Source organism: Epinephelus moara, chromosome 24 (assembly GCF_006386435.1).
Source record: "Epinephelus moara isolate mb chromosome 24, YSFRI_EMoa_1.0, whole genome shotgun sequence".
In the NCBI taxonomy this organism is placed as follows: Eukaryota; Metazoa; Chordata; class Actinopteri; order Perciformes; family Serranidae; genus Epinephelus; species Epinephelus moara.
The window spans coordinates 26,896,003-26,911,310 of NC_065529.1; the positions used below are offsets into that span (position 1 = coordinate 26,896,003).

At 41.4% G+C, this 15,308-nt stretch overlaps 4 protein-coding genes across 4 annotated transcripts in view; all 4 read left to right on the forward strand.

The window, feature by feature from the left end:
- Positions 1-15,308, forward strand: part of sdhb (succinate dehydrogenase complex, subunit B, iron sulfur (Ip)) — a 197,114-nt gene that overhangs the window by 165,545 nt on the left and 16,261 nt on the right. The gene's annotated exons all lie outside the window — the stretch shown is intronic.
- fndc10 (fibronectin type III domain containing 10) lies at positions 2,218-4,290 on the forward strand. The gene is made up of 2 exons (XM_050037521.1): positions 2,218-2,285; positions 2,430-4,290. Exon 2 carries the CDS (start codon positions 2,593-2,595, stop codon positions 3,622-3,624), a length of 1,032 nt encoding a protein of 343 aa, XP_049893478.1. The 5' UTR covers positions 2,218-2,285; positions 2,430-2,592; the 3' UTR covers positions 3,625-4,290.
- On the forward strand, positions 5,971-11,161 carry ssu72 (SSU72 homolog, RNA polymerase II CTD phosphatase). Its single transcript, XM_050037530.1, has 5 exons — positions 5,971-6,255; positions 7,152-7,295; positions 9,391-9,530; positions 9,732-9,850; positions 10,195-11,161. The coding sequence occupies exons 1-5, from the start codon at positions 6,176-6,178 to the stop codon at positions 10,294-10,296; spliced, it is 585 nt and encodes a 194-aa protein (XP_049893487.1). The 5' UTR covers positions 5,971-6,175; the 3' UTR covers positions 10,297-11,161.
- On the forward strand, positions 12,134-15,275 carry LOC126385676 (transmembrane protein 240-like). Its single transcript, XM_050037536.1, has 4 exons — positions 12,134-13,069; positions 13,297-13,403; positions 14,674-14,882; positions 15,103-15,275. The coding sequence occupies exons 2-4, from the start codon at positions 13,318-13,320 to the stop codon at positions 15,228-15,230; spliced, it is 423 nt and encodes a 140-aa protein (XP_049893493.1). The 5' UTR covers positions 12,134-13,069; positions 13,297-13,317; the 3' UTR covers positions 15,231-15,275.

A 15,308-nucleotide genomic window follows, 5' to 3' on the forward strand; every position in this document is an offset into this window, starting at 1 on the left:
GTTTCATCTTTGCTGATCAGGCTCAAGGTCAATTTAATCCAACGTGTTGATGCTTTGAGTGTACATGCAGAGGTTGGCATTTTCCAAGCAGCATCATCGATGTCTTTTGGCCTGAACGATCACAGCAACAGGTGTGGGACACTGTTTATTTGTTGTGTTAATCACAGTCTGTTCCCATTCAATTATTCATTCTAAAACATCATCACCAGCAATCTGCTCATTTCGTAATAATTCTTAATGTTCCATCCTGACTAAATAACACTAGCTATCAGACCATCAGTTCTAATATTAACTGCAGTTTACACAGATTTAACCAATTACCTTGCACAACCTTTAGGGGACAGGTGGAGAGAAGTCATTCCCACTGACACAGCTTTTTTTCTCCTATCAGTCAGCTATTCATTGTCTCCCTTGATATTAACTGTTTACTCAGTTGCCAAGTGTCTCTCTTGGGGACGTGGCAAGTGCTGCTTTGAATAATCTCACATAAGCACTGCTTAATTAAATGTATTGTGGAGAACAATGATGCATCTTGATCACATGTTTTTTCCACTGTGCCTTGAGATAAAACTTGTTTTTTATTCCTGCTGATCTGTATAGGTGCTCTTTGTTCGTGATGATTTTATACAGAGAACATCATGACCTCTTTACTGCACTACATGTCAGACTGCTTTTTGTACAGGGAATGGACAAAGTGAAAACAGCTGTATAATGCACTGCAATCTGATACATTATCCCTGCAGCAATTTCTGCCTTTGTAAGATTTATGATTTATTCAGACTGTGTCAGAGAGGTCTTGGTATAATTTAGTGCTAATTTTTACAGCTGTAGTCTTTCTGTTATCACCATCAGAGGGGTGAAAAAATTACGTGATGATCTTCCTTTACAATTCTATAAAGCACAACAACACTAACAACCATTCTCACCCCGTTCTATACAAAATAACATGTTTACTCTGATGAATCTAACCCAGAAAACAGCAGCAGCAGCAGCAGCAGCAGCAACTCTCTGTCTTGCGGTTAACAGCCCTGTTGTTGAAATTAGGGAACAAAGGGTCTATTTCTTGCAAAAAACATTGAATATTTATTATTGAATATGTAAAGTGATAATTTGTAAATAGCGACTGGCACTGTTGAATGCCATGCATCCAAAAGTGAGTGCAGGGCAGCATCAGATGCATGCATCCATTTTCATCCACTTATCCGGGGCTGGGTCGTGGGGTCAGCAGGCCAAGCAAGCACCCCAGACGTCCCTCTCCCTAACAATGTTTTCCAGCTCCTCCTGAGGGAACCCAAGGTGTTCCCAGGCCGGATGGGATATGTAGGACCCTCCAGCGTGTTCTGGGTCTGCCCCGGGGCCTCCTACCAGTTGGGTGTATCCAGAACACCTCTAACAGGAGGTGCCCTGGAGGCATTCTCCGAGAATCGCCACCTTAACTTGGTGGACGGGTTTGCATGTCACTGTGAACCTGGGAGCTGTGTTGTCCGGGGCTAATAGGGAGGGGAGGGGCTAGACTAGGAGCGATTCAAGAAGACCTTGATGAATTGGCGTATTTGGACCTTGAGGACCTCCCCCCCCCAGTGCATTGTGTGCCGGGTGGCAGGCATGTGTATGAATAAAATTTGAAGTTGTCCATGCTAGATTAAACACTTAAGTATATTTTAAGTATAATTTTGATCTGAATCAGCAATGATTCTGCTTTTTTTTCCCATGTTAGTAAAACAATGAGTAGCCTGAAATTGATCATTATTAATTGATGATAATTATAGAAGATTAATGTTGCTTCCCATTTTTCAAAAGCTAAATAATGTCCTTTGTCTGAGCAACATTATTTCAAACAGTTCTCTATTAAATATTATATTAAACTCAAAGATTAGGAGAAAGGAGTTTCGGGTGTTTCTGTAGGTGTTGTTGGTACAGGTAGGGCTGACAGCAGCTCTGATGTGATGTGTAGCCTGCTCTGCCTGGGTGTGAGGGTCCTGCAGGTGAGCAGCACACGTGGGATGCATATTGCCTCCAACCATCAGTGTCGTCAGGGCTTCGTTTGTTTTCACCGTTACTGATAGACACCTGGAGCAATGAGTGGGACGATGACTCACAAATCGACTGTTGATGACTACAAATATTTTGTGCACGCACCCACGCTCCCAAGCACACCGCGGCGCGCGCTCCTCCACGTGCACTCTCGCACAGCGGGCATCAAAGCCTTTACGTCAAGCCAGACAGGAAGAAGAAAGCGAATCTGATGGCACGATAGCCGGGTCCTCATCATCCCACCGAAACCAGTAAGTGCTTTTATACATGCCTGAGAGTCGGAGGCTGCGCGGAGGGGGCTTTATTAACTTCATCCGAGCTTATCCTATGCAAGGTCATACTCGGATCTCTCACTGACAGGATGGCCGCATGACTAAATGTTATTTCTGTCGCAGATGCATACCCGCTCCTCTCGCCCATGGACGTGCTGTCCTGTTTCACACGGATTTCGTCGTGTGCACTGAAGCGGAGCTGATCTTATGGCAGACATCAGCCCGCTCTTTACCATCGCCCATCTGATCCACTGTGAGAGAAAATAATTCGACGAGAGGAGGTGAGATGAAAAGCCAACAACGACCATCACTGCTCGCCTTATCGGCACTCGTGCTCTGCACATTACACCAGACAGCTGGCTCCAGCAGATCTCATCGCAGCAGCTCAGCATCATCAACAACAACATCCCCATCAGAGGCTGGAGGCAGGAACCATTTAGGGATCCAGCACTGGCAAAAACAGACTAACAGCTCTAACTATGGCAATCACAAACACGAAAGTAGGCCACCACCAAAGCTAAAAGAGGTAACAGGCCAAGTGAATAGCTTCTCTCATAACACCAGCAGAGGCAATATTACTACTGTGATATCTGAAAGGTCTGGCAGGGCACCAAACTGGAGCCTGGATGAAGGGGCGTCACCGCTGTGTGCCTACAGAGTGATTGAGGGCGGCATCGGTGGGCAGCTGTGTTTTCGACAAACACTGTTCGGGTACAAGTGTCATCAGGGAGACTGCAGGACAGTGGTGAATTTGGGGAATCTGGTGGCAAATATTCTCATCAATGGCAGCATACTGTTACAGTGGACCCATAAGGGAGAAATGACTGGCCGAGACGCAAAGACGAAAGATGCTGCAGCTGTTCAGAAGAGTGGTGGGGATCCAGGGGCAAATTTAACAAAAGAGGAAACTCTAAGATCAAACACTGTTTTCAGTGGCCGACGCCACAGGCGGGGTGGCTACGAGTTGAGCTGCTGGTGGAATGGAAGCTATACTCAGTTTGAGTGTGCTGGCGTCCATCTTGGATCTGGCTGCAGGGACTTTCTCCTGACTGAGCTGCATGAGAACATCCCGTACCGCATCTGCCTGCGCTCCCTGGCCCGCTCCGATCCAGCTCAGAAAGCAGACCAGCAGGACTGTGTGGAGTTTACCCTCCCGCCGTCTGGGATGCAGGACATTGTGATTGCCATGACAACGGTTGGGGGAGCTATTTGCGTGATGCTGGTCATCATCTGCTTGCTGGTGGCATACATCACAGAAAACATCATGAGCCCCACGACACAGCACTCATACTCCTACCGCACTCACTCTCGTCACTGATGTGACTCTGAATCCAAGATGCACTGTTAATACATAAAAAGACCTACATTTAACATCCATGATCACATCTAATCCTAGATCACAGCCACTCACTGTCAATAATACTTACTTTTCAGTCCGCCACATAATGATATACACATCCTGTTATGACTGAATAGAAGCACAAACTACTGTTGCTCTGCAAATAACATGCCTTGTCAACCTCTGCGAGGATGCACTGAACCAAAAGTACTGATTACTTACATTTACAATTATACAGTAGTTTACTGTTTTCTGTTTTTGTTCAAGGTTGTCTGTGATTGAGTCTGTCAATCTGTATGCTGGCAGCATTTATACAGCAATACACTTAATGAAATGGCTTTGAGTGCATCAGAAGCAGCTGTTTTTTGGCTAAATGTGCAGCCTGTGAAAGTGTCCCGACGGTGTCCTTCCTTGCTGCGACACAGGAAAATAAAACTTTAATGAATTTCATTTTTTCCACTTGACTAAACCATCCCACCGTCCAGTTTTGCTTTTAGGTCTGCATACAGTATGTATTTGTACCATTTTGTGAAGGGAAATACAATCTGGTGTACAATCTCCAAATACTGTGCCAAACATCTTGAGTTATAATGCCTTTATGTCCAGCTGTCAGTGAATAAAGTACCATGAGGTCATTTGTAATACTTTGCAGCTGTCCTTGTTTTTCTCCTTGCGTGTGAGAGAGTGTGTGTGCACGTGGTCGTCCTCACATCTCTGGACATTCTACAAGAATCAGCAACAGACAGGAATTAGAATATCTGTATAAACACAAACCTTCCCTAGGTGTCTGATGCAGGTCAGTCACAGAGGCTGATCTCATCGGTCCTATTCATCTTTTCTGTTTAAGTCTTTCTGGATAGTTAAACTGGATACAACTGTATCCCAAACTATGATCAGATCAGGAGGATCCTCTTGTACACGCAATGTATGTGTATACGTGTGTAATTGTGTGTATAGTGTAAAATACCAAGACAGAAACGTCAATTTTTGACAAATGAGATAACATATCTGAAAAAGTTTGTCACATTGATGCAAAAAATATAAAAAATAAATAATGATTTGATGATAATGACCAAAATGATATGTATCATCGCCACAACTATGTGGGGGAGCTACCATGGTACAAACTGTCAGGCAAAATCTCTGATTACTAATTTTGTTGTCATCTCAGGGTATTCATCATCATATTGTTCAACTCTAGATCAGATAAACAGTCAGTCCAGGACAGAGAATATACACACCAAAGCACAATATGATAAACTGAAACAAACAAACAAATGTTATATTATTACATAGGCCTACAGTGTACAGATGTAGTAACATCTACATGAGTGTTGGGGATTGTATGCATGGTAAGTATCATGGAGGTAGAATTTATCAATAGGACAACTGAAATATGCAGTTGCCTGTTCAGAACTGATTTAAGGATGAGGATAAGTAGTTTAACAGATGTTATAAAAATGCTTCTTATAACTGTACATTTTGTTCTGCGAATGCTCCAGAGACATTTAACATATGTTTGGGGCTGCCCATCATTGCTGCTTTTTGGAAATTTGTCAATGATTCTTTATCAGATTTGACTGGGTTGAGCTAAGATCCAAATTTTATCTTTTATTCTTAATCAACATAGGCTGCTGTTGGCAGGCTTTAGAATTTTATAAATGTGGTATACTCTGAGTCTCCCTTTGTGATCACATTGGATTCTGGCTTTTAAGAAAATAGTGATCTTGGAACAGCTAAGATGAACAGCGTGCACCCTAAAACAATCAGGGCCTGGGTGGATATTATAACTGCCCTTGATAATGTATGGATTTTAATGCTTTAACCTCAGCTGACCATCTCTCCTTCTGTTATTGGTGTTGTTCCTCTTGTTTTGGCTTGTTTGGTCGTTACATTTGTCAGTATATGTTGAAAATAAGTTGTTCTTAAAAACACAATAAACATTTAATCACAAAAAAGTATTGATTGTGGAGAAAAAATACGTATCTCTATACATAGAACACATATTAAATGGAAAATATATCATTCAAAATAGCATACATTTACGCATTTACTGTAAACACGTTGTCAGTTTGTCCAGGATATTTTTGTATCTAGTTTTGTTTAGTTTCAGCAGAAGCGTCAGAAGTTATTTGAGTCACAAGTGTGCGCCTATTTTTAAAAAAAAATGATGTGGGTGTTTTCATGAACACTTTGAATGTAGTAAAAATATGTCTTTCAAGGAAAATCATATTTTTCACTCGTGTTTGTGTACCGACCGACGTCACGCTACGTCGCGTGACAAGTAGCAAACCCCGCCCTCAACTGACATCACTTCATAAAGCCGTAGTCCAGTGACGGGGCGACGCCATTTTAACTTCCTGCATCAGAAAGAAGACGAGCCAGTCGCACAGTATTTGTATTCGAACCGTTTTCTTAATAACCGTAACAAAGGGGGTTGTTTTGTTTGTTTTTCTTTCAGGGATCAAACTAACTGCCTCTGTATAGTTTCTGACAGCTGCTAACGGTTAGTTTCAGCCGAAGAGTCGCAATGCCGAGCCACACGCTGCGTGTAGCGGTTGTGTGCTCGAGCAACCAGAACCGCAGTATGGAAGCGCACAATATCCTCAGGTAAAGATGAGCCACCGGGAGGAGAACAAAAGGAAAACCCACCGTGAAGTGAACCAAATCTGTGCGGTATCGAGCCGTTTTCCCGTCACGAGTCAAGCCGACACGGTGACAGACAGTCTGTTGGGCCTCAACGCAGTTAACAATGGACTCGTTCCTTTTGAGTGTCACAACGGGGCTACGGCCCACTTTTAACGCAGGTTTCTGACTAGGTTTCAGGTTCGCGGTTGCCTACAATAAATATCCGCATTTTTTTGTTTTCAAACAGGTTATGGACTTTCAAAAACGGCCCAAATTGTTTTTTTCCACCCAACATGTTGACTAGAGCGCCCCCCTGTAGAGAATATTCCGGAAGGGAGGGACTGCAGCTTGAGCAACATCAGATGGCGTACCTGCTCTGATCAGCCCCCTCATGCACACACTACTTAGAGAGGTTAGGTTTAGATTTACTAGTTTGTAAGCCAAAGGTGTGTGCTGGTTTGGGACTGTCAGACATTTCACACTTGGGTTCATTCCTTAATGGCCGCTCTTTTCTCATTTTAAAGCAGAGTACCTTGGTCTAGTACAAAATGAGTTACAGAGGATTCAATTTTGTGACGACCTGACATCTGTGTGGTTAGCTTGATTAAAAAAAAATTTCTGTTCTAAGAAAGTCAGACAAATTCTGACACAACATGAGAGAGACAAGCTGAAATAGGCCTACGTACATTTAGTGTGGATTTATGTCTTAGTTCAGCCTTTGACACAAAACAGGTCCACATCATACATTGGGTACTTTACACTTTAGGCATGGAAAGACGCTGATGACTGCATCTACTTGTATGTAATGTTTTCTTGTGTCCAGTGTTGATGTCAGAACCGGTATGTAATTTACTGTCTTATCCTCTTGGTTTTTGCAGCAAACGTGGATTCGAGGTGCGTTCTTTTGGGACAGGGTCTCATGTGAAGCTACCCGGTCCTGCCCCGGATAAGCCAAATGTGTATGACTTCAAAACGACATATGTACAGATGTACAACGACTTGGTCCGCAAGGACAAGGAACTGTATCCCCTTCTCACTCACTTTTCCACACACACACGTTTACACTGTTGACTGGAAGCCAGATAAGTAGACATGGCCCATGTACATGTATTGTGTTTAGATATTGCTTTTTTTGTGGGAGTTCGTGCATCAAGAGTGAATGCGTTTGAGCGGCACAGCAGATGGAACTGCACCAATGGGTAAATCACATGCAGGGATTTTAAAATGTGTCACAAAGTTATGCTTTGTTATTAAACCTGTAACATACAGGGGGTGGACAAAACACATTGCAATACAACAGTAAGTACAGTTTGGTGAAGATCAAATGCTTTTGCTGAGGCACATCAGATTTAAATTTATGCTCACTTGTCAAATCCTAGTTTACATTGTTCAGTGTCTGTTTTCTCAAGAGTTGTCATGTTACCACTGTTGTTCCTTGCTTTCCTTCTGTTTCCAATATATGGACCATACCTGCTGTCATAATTGATAAGTTTGCAGTTTGAGTAACACCAGCAAATCAGACAAAAATATTTTGTCTCTTTCAGAGAGTCAACACAACCTGGTTTGCCTTTCTTTGATAGTTTTTTTTTTTTTAAATTGCTGTAATTGCTAACAATCGCTGGTGCATCATGATAAACACGTAAAGTGACGGGTGAGAGTACGCAGAGACTAAACCACAGGAGAACTACATCAGCAAAGAAAAACAGTGGTGACACATAGACAACACTGGCTGGAAAATGAAATGCCTTACAGGACATTTAACCATACTAAATCAACACAAACATCAAGGGCAGTTTCACTGTTTAAGTATTGGCTTTCTGGGTCACATCATAAATTTTGATTAAGATAATATTGACTGGTGCCCCAGTGTAAGTTGAAGAAGAGTAAATTAGCCCTGTGTTAGTGGGAATTCATGTATATACTACTAACAACCTTAGACCACATTACAAAAATAGCCTGTAATTTGTTGTAGCTGGAGACATATCTAAAAGTGAAGGATTTGCACTGCATTTTCTTTGCACATGTAAACACTGTCTCAGAAATTTTGTTTTATTTAGTTATTGCAGTTACTTGTCCTTATAAGTACTGAATAGTGGTGCTTTTTGGTCTTCACTGATATCGCTCAAATACTAGTTAGTAGTCTAATGTTAAACCAGCCCCCTTGATTGTATATTTTAAGGCGTCTGTTTTGTTTTTCCTGGAATTTCTCCAATTGTTCTTAAGATAATTGCTTTGTTTACAGACTTAGGCATGTCCAAGAAGGTCATATTGAGTTATTATGGTCAAATAGGCTTCTTGTGAACATCTGGGCTTAAAAGTAAGATTTGTGCTTCACCAAATTCTTACTTGCTAATGATATTACTGTATTGCAGGTGAACATTTTGCCATCCCACGGTAGGTTGTCTTTATTCCTGCATGTGTTGCAAATTGTAAAATAGCTGCCCTGTATATCCCAATGTGTTATGAATAGAAAATGTTCATATTACCTCTTAGAAGACTTTGTTGTATTCTTGCAGGTTTTCATGATTTTATTTTATTTTATTTTTTTAAGAAAATATAGTCCACTATTATAGACAATTCACCATGTTGGTTGGTCTTTTTTTATTTATATATTTGGCGGTGTCTTGTATGATGGCCATGTATTGATAGAGCAACATAGGCTTTGGTCACATCTTAGAAAAATGAAGGTGTGTGATTACATTATAACATCTGTGGTAAGGACAATAAATGTTGGCTGGCCAGTATCAGAATGACTCATTGATAACAATATTATATGATAATATAAGTTTAACATTTTACTGGTACGGCCCCGAATTGGCCTCCTTTTTTTTCCCCCCAACAGATCACTAATGAATGGAAGTTTTTTCAGACACCACCAGAGGGTGCTGTAGTGTGCCAATACAAACACTCACTGACACCATTCAAGTGTGTACCCCACAGTGCAAACAAATTATGCAGTCTCATTCAAACCAATATTTGTCTTACTGGGCGTTGGCGGGTATTTTTCCTTATTTGGTTGGTTGAGATTCTGTCTCTGACAGTTCAGTGAAGGTGCTGTGTTACCTTGAAGTGTTTCTTTTGCTCCTGTTGTGTTCCTTGACCTCCCCAACTCTTCAGATACACACAGAATGGCATCCTGCACATGCTGGACCGCAACAAGCGCATTAAAGCAAAGCCGGAGCGCTTTCAAAGCTGCAAGGATAAGTTTGACCTGGTCATCACCTGTGAAGAGAGAGTTTATGACCAAGTGCTGGAGGGTGAGGCTTCTCACAAGACATGTTTGATCACTGAAGGGATACAGTTGCAAATTCAAAGCTGCTTGCAAAAACACTGCCTTGATACTGCTTGCATAATGCAATTTTCATCCCACCATGATTTGTATGCAGACCAAGTTTTCACCCTTAACACTTCTGACTGTGTGGCGCACACTTTCTCTTTCATCTGTTGCTGCTCCCCAGATCTGAACTCAAGAGAGCAGGAGACCCTACAGCCTGTGCACGTCATCAATGTAGACATTCAGGATAACCATGAGGAAGCCACGCTGGGCGCCTTCCTCATCTGTGAGCTGTGTCAATGTGTGAGTGTTTCCTGCTGGGATTATCAAACACTGTTACATAGCCACACTGATACAACAAACACTCATAAATCATTCATGCTACTGTGGTTTAATGATGAAAAATTCTGCCGTATATCTGTTTACTTAAGTAATATGACTGAAATGGTCGTTAAGTGGACATAATATGCCATGCAGTGTATTTCCAAAGTAAGGGATTAAGTGGCCACCTAATGAAAATGCTAGTAATGCTATAAAAGGGTGCTATGGATTCATAAATGGTGTGCAGATTGATTTGAGTTCATTGGTGCAAATGAGCTGTGTGCTTTCAGGCTGTGTTTAATGTCCTTCCTCCTCCACCCCTGCAGATCCAGGAAACTGAGGACATGGAGGATGAAATAGATGAGCTCATACAAGAGTTTGAGGAGAAGAGCAACAGGCCTTTTCTTCACACTGTCTGTTTCTACTGATAACACAATAGAAATCTGCAATAAACACAGACCTAGGTCCCAAGCAATCAAACAATAGTATTATAGACACACACACATACAATTCTTACTCCTCAGACATCCACAACACCATACATACACGTTGTGTGCCTACACAGCCACACACACATACATACAGACACACACACACACAGCTTTGGGTCAGGACCTAACATGGCTGCTGTTGGACACATTGGAGATGATGGGTTTATCCTCTATGCAGAGGATGGACTCGCTGCTCTCGCTCTGCCTTCATTTCTCCGGATCAAGGTCAGGCCAAGGTCCTCCCTCCATCCCAGTCCAGTGAAATCACTCAACCATGTCTCCTCAGGGAGAGCCATAACATCCACACCCCTGCAACAACTTCTTTACCAGTCCCTTTGATTTTTGTTCAGTACAGCAACAATAATGCTGATTTTTATTTTCTCCAGATGATATATAATTGCAATTTATTGAAGCGTATATGTCAGATTTTTATTCATAGTTTGGGACAGTGTAAATGTGTTTTTGGGGTCAGACAGGGAGAATTATTTGAACTGAATGCGTGTTTTTGTGCGACCATGTGTTGTAGGTTAGTTAGGATTAAGTTAAAGTGGGTGGGCTAATAATGAATAACCAAACCTAGACCTCTCTGAGGCCCTCCTCCAGTGTGTTTCCAATATAATGTGTTGATTCATATTTAAACTTGGATATGCTATTTTCAGGGCATAGTATGTTTTTTTTTTCTTTTGTAAATGTTAAAGAATTGAAGCATTGTAATTATTTGCAAAATGCGAGCTCAGCTCAGAGTGCCTGATTTTTCTGTATGTACATATGAATCCTCTAATGAAAGAGATCTCTACGAAACATGTCACGACTCTGTGTGCTTTGAGATGTTTACTTTATGGTGGTTTCATGTAAGAGCATTACATAAAATTGAAAATGGGTATTGTTACCCAAAACAATCATTCAGTTACAACACCATCAAGCTACAAATAGAGTTGTGAGAAGTGGCTGTTACATTGATTTCATGAAGAAAACTACATTTTATTGCATGTCTCCAGGGGAAATGGCAAAAATAGTGATTTATTGATCAGGGACCTGCATCTAACAACAGCAACACTATGTTAAAACACCCATTTACAAACTCTCACAAAACTTATGCAGTATAATTCAAGTCTCGCCTATCCAGTTATATATTCAGTATCTCCTAAACACAAGCATTTTAGCTTAAAATCCTAAGCGTCTTTGAATAATGTCTTTGAATGGAGCAGAGATATGTTTCACTTTCAGTTCAGTTCTGAATAGTAAAGTTTTAATGAAAATGCATGTGTTTGGGAAGTACTGAGCATACACCTGAATATATGAGAGTCGGATAAGGGGCTGTGTTGCCTCATCTTTAACCACCTGGAAACCACAAGGTCAGGCACTGGGTGCTACTTTTGTGCCTTTTTTGAGCCATTTTTTAAGAGCGCATTGGCAGGTTGCGTCTGACGTTGCTAAGCAACCTTAAAAAGTATAGTCTATTTATCTGAAATCCTGAGTGCAGAGCTGATCTTCCAGGCGCTGTTTGTGTGTAGGCCTGTTCTGTGTGGGAATATCGTCCGTGGGACAGATGAAAAGCTCTGGCAGTTCTGCACCAAAATGATCAACTTTTCCATATTTATCACAGACTGATATTTACAGGAGGGAGAGATATCTGTTGGCTGTGATTGGTTGGTCCTCGTCACATGACATGCGGTGCTCTGTATATCTCAGGGCACAGCCTTTCACGCCCTGAAAAGTAGTTGTCGGTAAGCCATGTGCACCGCTCCGGTATCGCTCTGGCATTTGAGCACACCTGCCACGGTCCTCATTTAAAACGATGAATTTGAGTGTGCAAAAAACGCGGCATGTGTATGGCCCTTTATACTGCAAGAGTTGTATGAGAAACAGATGTTTTGATATCATTCGCTGTTTTGCGTGGTCCCCAATTAATCAGTATGTTCATTGTTTTCTGTGGAGGCATGCAAGAAAAACAAAATTTTCTTCACAAGTTAAAGATAACTCGGCTTGACAAATTGATGTACAAATGGTAATTTTGTGGGCAAAGTGTTCCTTTAATTTAGGTATTATAGACCTTTAAGTGGACATGAGAGGCCAACTTATTTTATTTTATTTTTTTGATTAAACTTAAAAAAAAATCAGAGTAAGGCAAAATTATTTAAAGCAAGTCTACAGTTGGCTTTGTTTGAAGAGTGGGTCAGTTACTCTTCTCTGGTTAATACTCAGCCATAAGTTAAAACCGTTAGTGTCCGGATGTAACGTTAACTGTCTGTTACCAGGTGACCTCGGTTTTAATCTTCATTCATTTTTATTAATAAAATAATATTAGAGTTAACTAGCTTTCTCACATAACAATAATGGCAATTTAAAATAAGATATTTAGTTAAAAAATGTAGTCAGATTACCCTGACAAACTATCCTGAACGTTAACAGTTAACTTAGCTAACCGACCGTTAGTTAGAAGAATGACTGTTCTAATGAACAGTGTGACAGCGGTAACTGTTAGCTAACAAAAGTTACCATGATAACTTATTTTGTTTACTGAAAGCTAAAAACAATGAGTTATTAAACTACCTGTGACTGAAAATCCGTCACCGACTGTTCCCCGGTGGTGACGTGAAGCTGAGCCAGCGGACCGAGAAGGTAGGACCGACGGACCGACGAACGGACGGACGGACTGACAGCCACCGGGGAGTCAAGTGCCCTACTTCTGTTGTATCGTGTTGGAGATGTAAGCTAACTGAAGAGTCGGGACGTGAAGGCACCATAACGTTCCATATTTCGCCAGATATTAAAGTGTATTAACGCTTCTCCGTCGACAGTTTACGAATAAATTGATAGTAGTTAAGCTAGTTAATCAACATTTAAACGTGTCATTTCCCCGTTGTAATGGGAATATTATAGTGTTGTGTTGTATAGCGTTATTTTAAGCTTACTTTAGTTACTGTTTGGTTCCAGGTGTTGACTTTTCTGACGGACATGAACGCGCTTTTTGACCGTTTGCTCAACTTCATCCTGCCGTTAGTGAGAGGGGAGGATCGCGTATGCGCCTGTATGTGTGGACGGTAAGACACAGTCCAGCTGCACTAGATGACACCTTATGATTGTATGTTGTGGTGAGAGAGACAAACTCGACGCTTATGTTACTAAACGTGCTTTAAAAGGCTGCTGCGAGTTGCTGACAGTGAGCTCAGAAAAAGGGGTACTGTAACCCAATAAACCTGGATTAAAACAGCATTTTTTATTATGATTTCTCACCATGAACCCTGGGTATTTATCTCATGGCTTTCAGCGCAGTATCAGTTTTCAGTGAGATACTCGTTCCCTGTGTGTCAGAGATCCTCGAACTGTGAGCTGCTGATGCACAGTATTAGAGTCCATGTCACCACACCTGCTCCCTCTGGTTCCTGTGACTTCAGGTGGTGTGTGTTTTTGTGTGTTTAACCTATGAGCTGTATTGTATTGCTGTATTGCTAGATTGGATTAGCTGATTCAACTGTTAAATTACTGACAGTTGAATTGAAATTAAAGGTTTGATTTTCAGAAAAGGCAAATGTCAAATTTTCAATTTTTGTGACGTTTGTTCAGGCTGTCATTTTCTATTTAACTGTTTACAAGACCAGGGATGGGAATCAAGAACCGGTGCCAGCGGAGAACCAGTTCCAAATTGGTATCAGAACTGAATGCCTCCGTACTTATCAATTCCCTTTTTTGATGCCAGCATGTTTTTCTAATAGTTGCACATCTTAAAACAATATTGCATGGTTTCATTTGACAAAGAAAGATGACAACAGTGCTGCTTGTAATGTCTGTAAAATGATCATTGCAAGTAAGGGTGTAAACACCAGCAATATGCTGAACTATCGTTCTACACAGTGTGGGCTTAAATTCCAGGAATGCCATGTATTTGACACTACACACGAGTATGACTGCTTCCCAGCTGAGCAGCACGTCCATTATCAAGAGTAAATATCCTCTGTTGTAATAACATCAGTGCCAAGCAGACAGGCTTCACACATTTTTTCCTTGACTAAGAAAACTGTTAAACAGTGGAGTGTTTTCACACCTGAGTCATATCAGTTCTTTTTTCCTGCTCTGTTTCTACACTGTGTTCAGTCTCACTGTTCAGATAATGAAACCGTTGCATTGATGCTGAAAACATGTGAAGGTCTGCATTTTTTTTCCACACAGAAAATTGATCAGGAATGAGTAGATTTTGATATCACCCTAAAAACAAAACTCCATAATCATCATCTTTCAGCATCATGGGTTCATTTTTATCTTTATTTTTCTGTGTGCACATCCCCCATCACTGGCTTCTGCTCTCTGCTGCAGGCATCAAGTCTATCATGTCGTTTCATATAATGGGGCCCAGTCCATTGTGGATTCAAGGGAAAACTACACCGGGAGTGACATCATGAGTCGCCAGGAGATAAACGTGATAGTTGGACTGCTCTTGGGTTTCTGCATCAGCTTGACCTTGCAGTGGTTGGACAGGGTTTGGCGCTCAAAGCTCAAATACTGGAGGGAAAACCAAATGAACGGTGAGTAAGAAGTCAGCCTAAACTGGACTGGCATGTGGGGAAAAGCTTAGGGGTTCCTAAAGTATGTTTTTTCTTAAACAATTAAATCCCCACTCCTAATGATTCGGATTTTCACTACTTCCCATTTCACTCCACTAAAGTCATGTCATTTCACTTCACCTTGCACATAAATACATATAAGAGCCTTTCATCAGCCCAGTTACCCTGTCTTTATTTCCAGTTTCCTGGTCATGGATGCCCAAATTCAGTAACGCAAGGGAGCTGTTCAGGCAATCACATCCAAAACACATGGAGGACTCCGGGGGAAACATTGAGCAAGATGTGCACCATAATGTTAATGACACGTAAATATAAAAATGTGGATTAAATTCAGTAGTTCATGTGTGCTGTTTTCTTTTCAACAAACTTACAGGTCTGACTGAGTCA

Excerpts from the sequence above, each read along its gene's own strand:
- ssu72 (XM_050037530.1), top strand. The coding sequence starts at position 6,176 with ATGCCGAGCCACACGCTGCGTGTAGCGGTTGTGTGCTCGAGCAACCAG. Across the intron at positions 9,531-9,731 it reads TTATGACCAAGTGCTGGAGG|ATCTGAACTCAAGAGAGCAG; the intron begins GTGAGGCTTCTC and ends GCTGCTCCCCAG. Across the intron at positions 9,851-10,194 it reads TCTGTGAGCTGTGTCAATGT|ATCCAGGAAACTGAGGACAT; the intron begins GTGAGTGTTTCC and ends CCACCCCTGCAG.
- LOC126385676 (XM_050037536.1), top strand. The coding sequence starts at position 13,318 with ATGAACGCGCTTTTTGACCGTTTGCTCAACTTCATCCTGCCGTTAGTG. Across the intron at positions 13,404-14,673 it reads TGCGCCTGTATGTGTGGACG|GCATCAAGTCTATCATGTCG; the intron begins GTAAGACACAGT and ends TCTCTGCTGCAG. Across the intron at positions 14,883-15,102 it reads GAGGGAAAACCAAATGAACG|TTTCCTGGTCATGGATGCCC; the intron begins GTGAGTAAGAAG and ends CTTTATTTCCAG.
- fndc10 (XM_050037521.1), top strand. The coding sequence starts at position 2,593 with ATGAAAAGCCAACAACGACCATCACTGCTCGCCTTATCGGCACTCGTG.